The sequence below is a fragment of the Petromyzon marinus genome, chromosome 2 (genome assembly GCF_048934315.1).
Source record: "Petromyzon marinus isolate PM22_M1 ecotype Great Lakes invasive population chromosome 2, UKy_Petmar_22M1.pri1.0, whole genome shotgun sequence".
Taxonomy (NCBI): domain Eukaryota; kingdom Metazoa; phylum Chordata; class Hyperoartia; order Petromyzontiformes; family Petromyzontidae; genus Petromyzon; species Petromyzon marinus.
The window spans coordinates 11,721,011-11,736,412 of record NC_133668.1 but is presented as its reverse complement, the minus strand read 5'-3'; the positions used below and the strand labels follow the sequence as shown (position 1 = coordinate 11,736,412).

Below are 15,402 nucleotides of genomic sequence, written 5' to 3'. Positions count from 1 at the left end.
CCTATCCTATTTTTTCTCCAAACCTGATCACCAAATTCAAATATTAGTAGAAAACTCCGACCAATTGTCTATGTCCCGTGATCGGATCCACTGCTCTCCAGTTGCTACGATGATTTAAGAGATGCCAAGCAAACAGGACTAATGTAAACACATCTGTTGCCTTTGGTGTCGCATTCCATATAACAAGCCGCTTTTCAATTTGAATTCTCTCCATACGATGTGTACACACAAGTATATGTACAGTACACCCGTTTGCTCATCTGTGTGCTTTAAATGTAACAGATAAGCTTTTGGTTTTCTAAGGTTTGATGTTAACAAACTAAAAAGTAAGATAAAATAGTGCACCATCAAACGGCGTTAATACCCAAAGTACTGTCCACACATTACAACGGGATGAAAAAAGGACTCTTAATGTCTTCCATACGCGGAAAGGCAAATGGGAATACTGCCACCTATGGCTTTTTGCTGAAGCAGCGTGGCCAAACAGCACATCTGTCTTACGACAGAAGGGCCCAACGCTAATTGTCCCTGGCAAAATTTAGTCCACAACCTTGAATTGAGGTATGGATAGCAGGTCCCTGCAGGGTGGGCTGGTAGAAGTTCGTAAATGAGATAATGTGACTTCCAAATGTTGGGTGCAATAAGACATATCAAGTCTCTGCGCTGTCTATTGCTGATTTTACACCCAACAGCACGAGATTTCACTTCGTTAATGAAAGGGGACGGACGGACACAATAATCTATTGCAGGCTGGTACACTCAGTTTACAACTTCGTTCCTACCAGTATAATTGCTTAATAGGGTAGCTATATTTCTTCAATCCAAGAGAAACCCGTCGAGAGGATGTTTATTTTAAAATGGAGCCCTGAAATCAACAAATGTTGTTGGGTATAGAACGCCGTTGTGAAACCATTCATGCAAAATTGTTAAACAACTTAAACGCTAACCACATTGGGTTGAACAAGATCAATACATATACTGTAGTGCCTTTCAGGTTGAAATGTACTTTTTTTTTAAATACTGTATCTCAAAACGTACGGTACCGTTTGACAAGCAGAATGTAACAATACGACACTTAATTGTAATAACGTTAACTTTTTAAGCCACAAGCAAAACCATATCTGCTGTCATCATAATGAAAGTGCCCAATTATACTAACCGACTCTGTGAACATGTTTCCAAGTACAATCCACGCACAAAGCACTCACGTCTCACGCTCGGGAGCCGTGGAGCCACGAGGCACCTCGTCTCACTACTCTGGCAGCCGCAGCAGGCGCACGGGGGACCGGGTGTCCACACCTGTACCTGTCCCCCCCCACCCGCCATCACTCATCATCTTTACCTTGCACCCGCAGGGTGGCACTTGTCGGTGCGGAATTCCCTCTCACCTTAAACCACCGGTGTCTCTTGCTCATCAAGACGCGTGAGAATGCAAATAAATGAATTTGCCCATGTGATGATGGATAATTAAGCTATTGAGTGAAGCCTCCTGAATTTTCTGTCCTCGCCCCCCCCAATGCCCCCATTATTTTCACCGTATCGTACAATTGCCCGGCCTTGCAAGGAGGTGGGGTGCCCTCCACCTTGACTTGCTGGTGCCCAATCGAGAAGGCACGCCGAGTGTCAACTCACCTAGCGGGGAGGGCCTCCCACTCACTTGTGAGTGGTGGCCAAGGCTACTCTTTTCACTGTTAGCACCACCCCTCTGTGGATAAACCCCACCCCGGAGGAAAGTGTTATTGCAGGGTTTCCACACGAGAGGATTTTAACTCTAAATATTGAAAGTCTGTGTGTATTTTTTTTGTTCGTTTAAATTGAGAGTAAGGTAATTTACATGGGTTCTCTCCGCTTGAGATCGCGTTGCATTTGAGTCATTCAAGAGTTTTTATTTATTTAATATTCAGCGCTTATATTTAACACTATTTGTTGTAAAATCAAATTGTAATCCCTGCCCGTACGATAGGTAGAGGCAATGGCAACATTGATTTGAATATATTCAGCCATTTAAATGAAACATGTAAAGCGTATGAGGCTGGGGAGCAACCTATCCCTTGTATGCTGCTTATGTGTACATCTATATGTACACGGGTAAAATTGTTATCTTGACACGTTCTCTTCACATAATTTAAAGCAGTGTTCACTAATTTTCAGAGGTGGTGGGGGGGGGGTTACTTTCGCCGATAAGACATCATCAGTGTTCAGGCCCGCCACACATTTGAACCATTGGGTTTGTGACGGTACGATAGGGGGGGTAGCTGCTCACCCAATTCTCGCATTGTCTTTGTATTGTTCGCCTTTTGGCATTCTCTGGTCTGACACTGGTGAAACCAGGCCCTGAATAAAGCTGTCACTGGTGCAGGCCAATCAGTTTGAAAGACTGTATATTATCAGATCATGTTTTTGTTTGCATGTTCACCACATGTACGTGTGGTTAACGCAGACATGATTCCTTGCAAAAAGGCTTCTATTTGGTATTTGAACATCTTAACACCTGTTTTATTTCCAGTAAAAACCTCTTATTTTTTAATACGATGGGGGGTGTTTTGACATTTGTGTATTGTCGGGGAGGGGGGGGCACGTCTGGTGCTCCACTAAAGGCCACCAGGGGGGCTGCTAAGTCGCCCGCGGGCATTGCAATGAAGATAACACCGATTTAAAGGCAACATTTTTGCCCCAGGTCTGGTAACAACAATGAAAGTGTCTCAACCGCGCCTCCCAAGTGGCTGGATCCCAACTAAAATTCCCCGCCACATTCCCCACGCTGCCGTGAATCCGACCTTAATTCCCAGAGGTCCTCCACCCACCCCTCAACACACACAACCTCTCACCCTCAGCTGCCCGGATATTTGCTGCCACCGATGTCAGAATTAGATTGTTCAACAACTAAAAAACATTTAAATCGGAGAAGCAATCCGATGAGCTATGAAGCTCTTTTTCACGGATGTCCAGTATGGGCTGGTCAGCAAAGGTGCAACAGCAAACAATAAAAAAATAACAATCGGAATTCAAAAGAGAGAAAACGGTAAGCAAATCAGTAAACATAATTAGTTGATTATATAGGTCCGATTAAGATTGGGCAAGGCAGCAAAAACAACAACAATAACAGCACAGTCCCAGGCCGAGCCCCTCAACGAGATAACACACAGGCAGTAACCTCAATTAAGCGGCACAATTTAGGTTTGAGTTCAGTTTGTACGCCTTGCCGCATTCATGCCGAGCAATCGAATGACCACAATGTCAGTGATCAATGCCCTCTGGCCGTGAACCAACACACCAACTGGAATAGGCACCTAGGTCTAGACACCTAGGTCAGGGTACCCGTGTCTATGCATTGGTGGTTCAGTGGTAGAATTCTCGCCTGCCACGCGGGAGGCCCGGGTTCGATTCCCGGCCAATGCAGCGTTTTTTTAAAATGTTTTTTTATTTTATTCTGTCATAATACAATTACCCAACGTCCTGGCTGTTCGCTCGAGTGTCACGGGGCGAGTCGTCGCATACGCTGCTATTAACAGTGCACAATAATACAACGCGAAATCGCGTTGTATTGGTAAAACTTGGGCCTTCCTCACAGCCTTCCTCGTCCGCCCTTTGGAAAGCGCTGCTCGCTCCTGCAGCTGCTGCTGCCTCCTACCGACGGACTCGTTCAAGTCTGGGGCACGACGAAGCGCAACGCCGACTTGCAAAACAACGTTTCAAAATTCTAGATTTGAAGCTTTCGTGACTGCAAGGATTCATAGTCTTTGGTTTTATTCGGTAAAGTCACCACGTCGGTACAGAAGCCAAGGATGGCGGCGGCGGCAGCGGCGCAAGTCCAGGGCCGCGTTCTTCACCGCCTCCTGTTGTTGTTGTTGCTTTGCCTTTCGCCGAAGGTAGGACGGTGACGATGCCCTTCTCTACGCCTTTAACGTCGTAGGCGACGCAAATCGGTGTGGGGGTGTGGGGGTGTTTGGATGGTTTAAACTCGCTCTACGTTCCTCTAAACCCACGCTGGGCGACAACGCGCATGTAAATCCCCGTGACAAGTCAGCCAGCTGCGCTTTGCTAAGAGCCGGCGACAGTGACACCACGTATATGTATTGGTATATGTATTGTACCGTGGCGAATGCTGACTTTTAAAAAACAAACAAACTAAACAAACTCACGCTGTTTAAGAATGCACATGTAGCAGTTTGCGTTGATGTGTTAACCGACGCAGAACGTGAATCATAGATAACTGTACATACGGAGGACTGTAACAGTAAATCATTCCCAGCAACAACGACAACGAGAGTTGCGTCTCCACTGAACGACAGGGCACGGCTTTCGTGATAAGCGGCGTGCTTGTTGTTGTTGTTGCTGATGCTGCTGTTGTTGTTGCTGATGCTGCTGTTGTTGTTGCCAAGCAGGCCTCGTGTGCCCAGTCGTTTGGGATCGACCGTGCCAGAGACTGCTTCGTCAAGGATGGAGAACCCTTTCGTTACATCGCCGGCAGCCTGCACTATTCCCGGGTGCCACGAGTCTACTGGAAGGACCGCTTGCTCAAGATGTACACCACTGGCCTCAATGCTGTCCAAACGTTAGTTTCGCTTTCGTTATTACAATAAGTACAAGTTTGTGTTTTTGTTGTTGTTGTGTTGTTGTTGTGCGTCCGGTTATAAAAATGCGTTGAACGCATTGTCACAAGAAATTTGAAGACAATGCTTCACCATCGTATTTTACTCTTAAGGAATGTTAGCCAGACGGTGCTGCTCCGCTAGATAAAGCGGTACGTTTATCTGAAATAGGCCTTTTTAAAAATAATAATTAAGAAAGTTTGATGCGAGCAACAGATGTAACCGAGGAGTGGCTGCATGCGCGACTAATGCAGTCCATGTTTCGTGTTAAAAATGTATATATATAAACTGCTCCACTGCCCAAAAAATGTAATCCACGTCTGCTCTGGTACTGTACTCAACAACGAGAAAGTGTTACCGTGTTACAGAAAACACAAGAGACCGAACGAACACGGCCAAGTCAACCCACAGTTTTTAGTTTCAGTTTCTTTATTTTGGTATAGCCCCGTGAGCCATTCGGCCCCTTTGAATCCGGTGCAACCGCAACAAACAAAAAAACCCACAAAAACACGAACAAGAAAAACATCTTAAAGTGACTGTGTCAAGTGTAAATATGACTGTGCCAACACTGCCATTCCTATGCACGACGACGCAGGTATGTGCCGTGGAACTACCATGAGACCAAGCCTGGCGTGTTTGAGTTCTCCGGAGAGAAAGATTTGGAGGAATTCATCCGGACAGTGAAAGAGACCGGACTGCTTCTAATCCTGCGACCAGGGCCATATATCTGCGCAGAGTGGGACATGGTGCGTGCCGTGTGTCTATGTGCTACAGCACAATCCTGGGTTCTAATTCCCACCCCTCCCCAGGTCGTTGTTCCTGCTATGTGTGGTGTAATATTAAACCGTAAATTTTCGTCCTATGGAGGGGAGGAAAATAGTTTACTAATAAATAAGCTATTGTGTACGTGAAAACAAATGTAACCTGTGCAAGCATACTTTTTTGATGAAAACCAATGCGGAGTTTGTAATTTAATTCAATGGCAGGATTGTGTTACTGAATCTTTGCAAATGTGTAACTTATTCAGGGTGGCCTGCCGGCCTGGCTTATACAGAAACGAGGCATTGTTCTACGCTCCTCTGACAAAGGTGATCTATCAAAGCCTGCACATGTGCTTTAAGATCTCTGCTCTGTACTTTATATGTATTTAACATTGTTTTTCATGAACGCCTGCTAACGTCTATTTTTCAAATTAAATGTTTTATCACAGAATACCTCAAGGCCGTGGATAGCTGGATGAGTGTCCTGTTGCCCAAAGTAAAGCCATGGCTTTACCAGAATGGAGGACCAATCATCACTATTCAGGTACAATCAACCTGTTGTAAAATACACAATGCTGTCTAACATCGGAATACGGTCTGAACTGTTTGTGTTTGACATGACAGGTGGAGAATGAGTATGGGTCGTTTGGTTGCGACATGGAGTACATGCGGCACCTCACAGAGGTGTTCCGCTCTAAACTGGGCAGGGACGTTGTCCTCTTCACCACGGACGAACCCTCGCTACACTCGCAGTCATGTGGATCCCTCCAAGACCTCTATAGCACCATTGACTTTGGCATCGGTATGTGGCATGCAGGTAGCCCCGACACTTCAGATGTGCCCTGTGGATACACATCACAAGATGCTGCAACAGACGTTTTAAATTACTGTAGTTGTAAAAAAATGTGTTTATTAAATGACGTTTCATAATCATTGCAACCGAATCTTGTCTTAAATGTGATTGCATGTATAATCGAATATATATCTCCAGATTGCACTTGGCAGAAACAATATAGTCGATTGCTGGATCTATACTATTCTCGAGTCTGTAATGTAGGAGTTAATATGGTATTGTTGGCTCATAAGACCCTGTGAAAGTCACATATTTGTGGTGAAATGTATCACAAACCACGAGAGTACGAAATGTGTTTTGTGTATCAACAGAAACCAACATAACCCAGGCATTTGAAATGCAACGGAAGTTTGAACCCAATGGTCCTTTGGTAAGTAGAAATATTTAAAAGGTCCAAATAAAACGCGTAAAAAGCAATTAATTCAAATAAAATCGAAATTATTTTCAAAGAACAACTTATTTATATTTAGACAAGATAATATTTTGCCAATGGTGGTCATCCTCAGCATATAATCTATATTAGCAGCAATCCCATAACAGTCTTACCCATCAGCCAAGTTCAAACCAGTTCTAACCGGATCTAACTGGTTCAAACCGGTTCAGGCCGGTTCAACCCGGATCAAACTGATCCACGTGCTTTTGTCTCAGTGTAATTCCCAGCTATGCCGATGTCCATGTCTCGTTGCATAATTTTAATTTTATTCATAATTTACTTGTCACCGTCCATGTTTAGGATCCATTTCATAGGCAACAAAATACATTCGTGTAATTTGTGAGGAACTTGGGTGATGTTGAAGGCGTCGTGTCATCGCTAATCATTTGGAAATGAGTATTATACTATATCACCCTATGCTATTACTGCCACATCCTTACGATTGTGTTATCCAATTATGTAATTAATGCTCTCAAGCTGTGAAGCATAACAATAGTCATGTGGTCATGGTTCAGTTCAGTTTATTTTGAAGTACACTGTGAACTAAGAAGCTCTTAAGTCGGGTTTCATCAATAAAAAAACAACGTTTCTGTGACAGACAACACATAAGAGAAAAATAAATGAATAATGAAAATGAATAACAAAAATGTAAGGAATTATATTTCAAATGTAAAAAAATATATCTTTAAAGTTTTAGCCAATGAAGGAATCAAAAACGTGCACGATTAGGCATAAAACGTGCCAGTGGTAAAACACACCTTTTCCAATAAAAAATATATAAATGCGCCATCAATCAACAATGACATTTCACCGAGCAAAACACAGCATCATTAAAAAATAGTAGCGCTGACAAGGCACAAGACAAAGAGGTCACTTGCAAGCAAACGATGTCCACACATCGTCTAGTTATTTATACAGTGGCAGCTATGCAGGAATTCACTGTAAATGAGTTATTTCAAGTGACTCAATGACGGTAGTGAATGTAGATCTAATCTTGTGACAATATTATTCCAAAAACAAGGCACAGTCGCTGTTAAAGCCCGTTTACCGAAACTGGATCTACATCTCGTAACATTCAATAGAAAGAATAATTAACTCATTAGGTTTGATCTGCCTTCCCGCGGTGTCAACAGATCAAACAAATATTGTGCTGATTTGCCACTAAGGATATAAACACGGCCTGGTGAATCGTTCTGCTGTCATGGAGGGATGTTAGATGAGCTGTTTATACAGGTCGCAATGATGGGTCTTATAGGGGGCATCTTGAGCAAATCTTAGAGCAGAATGATATATAGGGTTAAGCTTGTTTCAAGTTTCATTTATTAGGTATAGCCCTGTGAGCCATGCGGCTCTTGAGTCGGGTGCAATCGCAACAAACAAAATATGAACAGAGAACATCTTAAAGCAACGACGTGCGACAGAAACATCCTGGATAAACCAGCAAATCTTGCAGAAAAAAAACCGTATTACAACACTGTGTGCAAAAATCCCAGTGTGATGCAAGACAAACAATAACAACCTTAAGACAATTTTGATTCGTTGAACTGGAAGCAGAATGGTAGAAAACGTTGCAGTAATCATATAAACACAGTATGGTAGAATCTTGATTTGAAGCTTTCGTGACTGCAGGAATCCATACCCTTTAGTTCTTTCGGTAAAGTCACGTAGGTAGAAAAATAATAAAATAAAACTAAAAATAAACTATCACGACGTTTCGATCGCAACACAAGCGGTCGTCGTGAGGCGGAAAAAAGAATCCAGCAGTGGAACTGCTGAACCAGCGAGATCTGTTACAACAAGAGGTTACTTATGTTGCCACATTATTTTTTTCCGCCTGAGGACGACCGCTTGTGTTGCGATGGAAACGTCGTGATTTATTTTATTGTATTATTTTTCTACCTACGTGACTTTACCGAAAGAACCAAAGAGTACAGTATGGTAGCCCGAACCAACTCTAAACGAAGCGTAGCTGGGAAACAGTTGTCTATTAAAAAAAGCCAGGTTTTTCTTTTTGCATTTCTCCCAGTGTGGTCAATGTAATCCTTGAAAGTAAGTTTTGAGTTTATGATGACCCGAAGGTCAGCTTTTCAACCAGTCAACTCTATGCTTGGAAAATCGTAGGGTTCGAAGTCTATTTAATAAAATTATATGTTCTACTGGATCAAATGTTTTCGATAGATCTAGGAATATTCAGGCGCAGTATTTTTTTATTTCCAGATTATTGAAAATAAAATTGAGGGTGTCAATAAAAGTGGACTTTGTGCTATATTGTTTACGGACGTCTGATTGCTTTGGACGTAACAGCTTACCTTCTATCTTGATTTGAAAGTAACTTATTTGGGTGTGCTAATCCAACCAATTCACATGTTAATGGTTAAAGGCTGGCGTTTACAACGGAGAGCTTAGCTTAACTATGTGCTCAGGACCACAACTGCAAGGTGGGTAGGAAGCACAAATCTTAATTACTGTCGAATTACCATAGTTACATCACTACAAAGGCATGTATTACTGTACGTTATTATTATTCCCAGCATTCTATGGAGCGACTGGCTCCCATAATATTAGTGTGGAAGTTCCACTCCTGACTCTGTAGATGGAAATCAGCACGACGCTATGCTTACCTGAGTGAAGACATCTTTTGACTTTAACTTTGAATCCCAGCATAAAAATATCCTTCAAGCCCTGCTTATATTTATCAACTTAAAGCTGAAACTTGTTTGTTTTAGAGCACATTAACATAGCTTTACATTTGTTGCAAATGTACGTAATTAATTAATTACTGTAATAAGCCCTTACAAATCTGTACATGATTTTCAAAACAAAAAGGTGAACTCGGAATTCTACACTGGCTGGCTGGACTACTGGGGATACGCGCATTCCACCAGAGACAGCAGCCTGGTGGCATCAGCACTGGACCAGATGTTGTCCCTGGGGGCGAGCGTTAACATGTGAGGGCGCATCACACTGCGAATCACTGCACCTTCATGCACATCACGTGCACTACTCCTGGGGTTAGTTTATAATGTCTAATTAATATATTTTAAAGCTACAAATTCAAGGTGTGTTTGTTAAATAAAATTAAACTTTGTTGTTCACTGATGTCAACATTTGCTCATGCAGGAATTAGGAATTTATTATAAACATTTACTTTTCCCTACTAGAAACACATGGATAAACTTTATGCAAAATACAATGTATGTATTTCATATGTCATGTGAAATATCATAGTTGATTCCATTTATTTCCAATGGAATTGTCTGCCGAAATAAATTAGAAAAAGCCTTAACCATCTTTCTTCCATCAGGTATATGTTTGAAGGAGGCACAAATTTTGGCTATTGGAGTGGTGAGTATTAAACAGGAAGGAATTAATGTAATTTGAACCGCATGGTAAGCAACCAAGACAGCTTCATAGATTCAACCAGAGGTTATATTAAATTATCAACTAGAATACTGATATACACTTATCAAAAAACATACCTGTCCCATGATTAAAGTGTTTTTTATTGATAAAATGTGCATTGCACAGAGAATAAATGTTGTGTTGCAATCGGGGACCTAACGTCATTTCCTTGCAGGTGGGGACTTTAACGTATCGTTCCTGCCCGTCCCAACGAGTTATGATTATGATGCGCCACTCTCGGAGGCTGGAGACCCCACGGAGAAGCTATACATAATCCGTGATGTTATACGCAAGGTAGACGGTGGGTGGGCTCTGAGCCAACTTCACATTTCACAAAACGCAATATTAACTCAAATGTAGTCATGAAACCAATCATGTAATAGCTACAACTCAGAGGTAGATTCAATTAACATTGTAAACTAGCAAGGAACGGAGAAAGATTGTGTGAGCAACAAACTGGTTGCAACACTAGTAACAGATTGTGATTATGGTAGGCTGGCTGCCAGCAAAAAAACATTCAGCCAAAACATGCAAATATTTGTAAAACACCATTCTCCCATCTGCTCACTCCTTGACTCTTTGCGAGTATTAGATCATATTCTAGTTAGGTCTGTGTTAATTTAGGTGTATTCTTTATTTATTTAATTAATGGCACCTGCTTAAGGTAATCTAAATAGCACTGTAGTCAGTGACTCCTCTCAAATCACTTGATAGATGTAACATAACTTCATAACTTCACTGGAATGAAGATGCGTTGTTACTTGTCTGTGTGTGCAGTATGCAGATATACCGGCAGGTCCGATGCCACCACCAACGCCAAAATATGCATATGGATATGTGCACATGACCCCGGTACTTTATTTACGATAGTCTGATTGTACAATATATTTACTTATATTTATATACATGGACAACAATGTACATGGCTAACAGTATGATATTCAAGAAATATCAACAACATGTGAAGAACACATTTTTTGCCACAGTATATGATTATGCTTTAAATTTCAATTGCGATATGTATGCATTTATAAGACTTGTGAATGTTTCTTTCCTGTCCAGTATAAGAATCTTACAGAGTTGCTGGACATTTTAGCCCCTTATGGGCCCGTCAAGAGCAAGCACCCCCTGAGCTTCGAGGAGATGAATCAGGTAGACAAATCTGTTAAGCTCTGGACCATTAACCTATAGATTCATATTTATTTGACTCACACCAGCTTTTTCATGTAGTATTTCACACAGGCAGTTACAGTATTTTAATTACGAAAAAAAGCCTTCTGCAATTTCCACATGTACAGATCATGCAAATGTGGTAGGCATTTTAATGACTGGCTGGGGAATGCCTGGTCACACAGCATGTTCTCACTATCCACTGATTCACAGAAAATGTCTGCTTTATGTTCAGTTGAATTTCTAAATAGGCAAAAGGAATAGTGTTTAATTTTTTAATGTACATTTAAAATCCATGTCCTATATTAGGACAGTGAAAAAAACTTTCTGATTATAGTTGCTTAATTTCCAGCTGTTTATGATATTCCTGACATCAGTGTGGTTGTGTGTTTATTGTGAATGAATATATGCAGCACCATGGATTCATGCTTTACAGAACCAAGCTTCCAAAAAACTATTCTAATCCAGCACAGCTCCGTCCTCCACCAAATGGGCTAAATGACCGTGCATATGTCTCCATAAATGGGGTTTGTAATGCAATTCATACTATTTAGTGACTATTATGATTATGTTTATGGATATAGCTTTTGAGCTGGCAACGTGTTTATGGCAAGAAACAAATACATTGTGTTAAAACCTGGCTCTAAAGCAAAGCTAGTGTTATGCTTTCAAAAGTGCACCATACAAGTGAGTGTTTAAACAAGCCAGCTGTGGAGCTGTAGACTGGGCTGATGTCTCTTACAGGTGGTGCAGGGGGTGCTGGACCGGGATAGGAGGAGATCTGTGTCTATAGAGGGCAATGTTGGAGAATGGCTGGATGTCCTGGTGGAGAACATGGGCAGAATCAGTTTTGGAAAACACCTTGGTGAAAGAAAAGTATGCACTTTACTTGAATATAATTGTTCTAAGAGTATAAGTAGTCAGATGACCAATGTGTATAACTAGACAGTTCACTAAATGCGGCTTTTAACGTTTTGTTAACCACAGCCCATACTTTGCTCAAGTTCACTCACTTGAGAGGTAAACCATGCATTTTGTTTTTCTATGTTTTTAAAAGAAGCACATTTATTGGATTATATTTATGAGTGCACTTCTGAAATGAAATCAATCAGCACCCATATATCTCAGAACAATTTATAAAGGATGACCAATTTACAGTACATCTTCAGGAAAGTTCATATGGTCAAACATTTTTTGACATTGACATCATCAGATTAGAAGTAGGTGAAAGTTGTTTTGTGGATCTAATGCTGGAAACCACAGAATGATTACTCAAATAATATTTCAAGATACTGTTGAAATCTTAAGTGGAATGTTTGTAATAATTGGACCTAATAGTGCAGTTTTTCAGGGTTTTACTATTTATAATGTGTTGCTTTTTACTATGCACTTAAGCATGAATCCTAACCAAGAGGTGTTCTCTGCAGGGCCTTCTCTCTGGTTTGATCCTTGATGGTGAAGTCTTGACTGACTGGATGATCTACTCTCTGGACATTGATTCGGTGATAGCAGAGGGTTTGCTGCCCTCAAGTTTCCACTCTTCTGTTAAGATGAAACGACTGGACCAAGCAGGAATTGCTGCTCCAACGTTTTACCACGGCTCCTTCTCAATCCCACCTGATATCCCTAGCTTTCCCTGGGACACCTTTCTCAAGATGTATGGATGGACAAAGGTAGAACATTTTACGTATAAACATATAATCATCAGCTATACGTTAACATAAAAAAAAATACTCTAAGTTAATGTATAATATTTTAGGGATCATATTTGTAAATGCACCGGAATGACTTGCGATTTGTGCATAAGTTGTCATGAGGACATATTTCATCAGGACATTCAGTAAATTATAGATACATGGGAGCAGGGTAAGATGTAGTCTTTTTTGTAATCACATTTATGATCACTGATGTAAGCTGTACTCGATATTCACGAATAATTTCACTTTGGTTGGCAGGGCCAGGTGTGGCTGAATGGCTTCAACCTGGGTCGATACTGGCCAAGACAAGGGCCCCAGATGACCCTCTATGTGCCCGCCAGCTTGATCTCCGCATCGCTACCCAACAATGTGACCGTGCTGGAGCTGGAGGGAGTGTCCTGCTTGGGCCACGAGTCTGCTGGATGCAGCTACCTCGTGCAGTTTCTGGACAGGCCCATCCTTAATGGAACATTCAGATGATAAGTTGCCCAAATAAATGTTTTGTTAATTCTGTAAAACAATTGTTTGTATTTAAGAAATTAGTCTATATCTAGAGATAAAAACATGTATTTTTGTTTAGCAACGTAAAGTCAGAGAAATCAGCGTCTCCCTGTTCAAGCGTGTTCTTCTTTGTTGGTGGCCTTGAACCATTGGTGTTCATTCTACATTTATATCGTGAAGCCCAGTCTAGGAGAGAAATCCAACTGACTATTCACACAGTCGTAGAGTATTATAGTTTTGCTAATGCTTTCTGGAAAAAAAGGTGTTATCTTTGAATTATACAATTTATAATATACAGCGCTCCAATTGTTTTTAGAAAATTTCTGTTCATTTTAACATGGAGACATTGACCTTTTGTAGGTTTTATAATTATATTCGAACAAAACCAAGATTACAGTTATCAGGAAGTGCTTCTTGAGCAAGTTGTGGTAGAATACTTTGTAAGAGGAAAACAGTACATTTTATGTTTCTAATGGTCCCCTTTCTGTATGCCATTATTCACATGCTCATGACCTTATACAGTCATCCTATTTGTGAGAACAGTGGAACACTGGAAAGGCCAGGACGTATGAGGTACACGCTTCACTGTACGATGCAAAGCTGATATCCCCAGGATATAGCCTACTAAACACATCACAACATCCATTATGCAGTAAACAGTATTATTAATATGAGATTAAGGTAGCCAACAGTATACGACTTGACAAGTGCTATAAAGCAGTGAACCATTGATCTTATTCGTGATTGTTAATTGTGAAACTTAACAGATACTGTGTTGGGGCACATTCACCAAGAGGTTGCTCAATCAGATTTCGCCAACTTTGTGAAAATAATCTCAAAGCAGCTTTTTATCCGGAGACCAACATCCTGATCTCCACTCACTGAGAGTTAAATTACTAGTGTATGCACCGAGTTAAATCCACGGAATTGAAAATCATTTCCTGTTTTAACATTGCTGCAATGAGCCAATGTTGGGTGGCTTGGATGGGTGATGACCAAAAATGTCCCAATATCTGCACATTTTGCATCGATGCTTGTAGCACATGTAATGTGTGGACAGGGCAGTGTGAAGTGTTGTCAATAAAGGTTGCTCGAGACTAACAGGGAACGAGACTTGCGGCTGGCTGGCGAGTTTAGAGCAGCAACTAAGGGATTGATTGTATTTAATTGTCTAGCTTTAACGTATGTTGAACTTCCGTGCTAATCGGAGGTGCGGGAATGCGCCACCTCAGATTAACTTCATTGTGTAGGTCGGCTGGCTCCACAGTTCCACTCAACGGAGTGCATTGTGTTTAATTGGGAGAAGCTAAAGGGCTTCCAGTGAGCTTTCAGATCGGCTTGTGTTGTAAAGGAAACTGGCCAAGGCCGATGTGACTTGTGGAGGGTGGGGGCATTGTTGATTTTAACTGGGATCAGTGTGAAATGACTGGGGATTTAACTCAAGCCTCGCGTGATGATGGGAAGTGAAAGCCTTTCCAAGACGGCACGCGCTCGGCGCTCCCCTGCCCTCCGGGCGCCGAGTGGTTTGTCACCACCAGTGGCTGCGTTTCACTTCCGTAAGCTCAGAGCGATGGATTCCCCTCCTTCCTCCTATTCCAGTGTTCCTCATTGCAAGGCCCGCGGGCCACTGACGGCCCCTGGTGGCCTTGAGAGCTATTCCCCGACGACACAAATGTGAAAACACCCCCAATCATGCCGTCACAAACCAGAATGCTTTCAAATGTGGTGGTAGGATTGGGAGTCGGGCTGAACGATGAATCGATTTCAAATCGCAATTTGAAACAATGCGATTTGCAAATCGTAAAAGTTGGGAGGGGGGGAGCCCACGCACTGATGATGTCTTCTCAGTGAAAGTGCCCCCCTAAACTCCCGTCTGAAGATGAGTGAACTGCTCTAGGGCTCCCTCTTGTGGCCTCGGCTGCTTGGGCTCAGCCTTCCCACCCCACCACGATCGCTGCACCCGGCGCTCGACTGCCGGCGGGCGTCTTCGCCC

General features: G+C 41.9%; 2 protein-coding genes and 1 non-coding gene across 6 annotated transcripts in view; 2 read left to right on the top strand and 1 right to left on the bottom strand.

Annotated features, from left to right (window-relative positions):
- Positions 1-3,244, bottom strand: part of LOC116947383 (unconventional myosin-X-like) — a 56,692-nt gene extending 53,448 nt beyond the window's left edge. Inside the window, exon 1 of the mRNA XM_032963057.2 lies at positions 1,389-3,244. The gene's annotated coding sequence lies outside the window, so the exon portion shown is untranslated. The remainder of the gene's footprint in view (positions 1-1,388) is intronic.
- A 5-nt stretch (positions 3,245-3,249) lies between these two features.
- Positions 3,250-14,510, top strand: LOC116947400 (beta-galactosidase-like). Of its 4 annotated transcripts, none has more exons than XM_076069861.1 (16): positions 3,283-3,869; positions 4,383-4,555; positions 5,188-5,338; positions 5,620-5,680; positions 5,803-5,897; positions 5,978-6,155; positions 6,518-6,576; positions 9,466-9,587; positions 9,944-9,984; positions 10,217-10,335; positions 10,819-10,893; positions 11,104-11,193; positions 11,625-11,738; positions 11,956-12,087; positions 12,639-12,884; positions 13,167-14,510. In XM_076069861.1, the coding sequence occupies exons 1-16, from the start codon at positions 3,786-3,788 to the stop codon at positions 13,386-13,388; spliced, it is 1,962 nt and encodes a 653-aa protein (XP_075925976.1). In that variant the 5' UTR covers positions 3,283-3,785; the 3' UTR covers positions 13,389-14,510. The 4 variants fall into 4 exon arrangements, with proteins under 4 accessions (XP_075925984.1, XP_075925983.1, XP_075925976.1 ...); XM_032963089.2 differs by having other exon boundaries at positions 3,309-3,869; positions 4,386-4,555; XM_076069868.1 differs by lacking the exon at positions 11,625-11,738 and having other exon boundaries at positions 3,261-3,869.
- On the top strand, positions 3,329-3,399 carry TRNAG-GCC (transfer RNA glycine (anticodon GCC)). Its single transcript has one exon. It is a non-coding gene; the product is annotated as a tRNA-Gly (tRNA).
- Positions 14,511-15,402: the final 892 nt, after the last annotated feature.

Coding starts and splice junctions, on each gene's coding strand:
- LOC116947400 (XM_076069861.1), top strand. CDS start 3,786: ATGGCGGCGGCGGCAGCGGCGCAAGTCCAGGGCCGCGTTCTTCACCGC. Junction 9,985..10,216: donor AAATTTTGGCTATTGGAGTG/GTGAGTATTAAA, acceptor ATTTCCTTGCAG/GTGGGGACTTTAACGTATCG. Junction 10,336..10,818: donor TCCGTGATGTTATACGCAAG/GTAGACGGTGGG, acceptor CTGTGTGTGCAG/TATGCAGATATACCGGCAGG.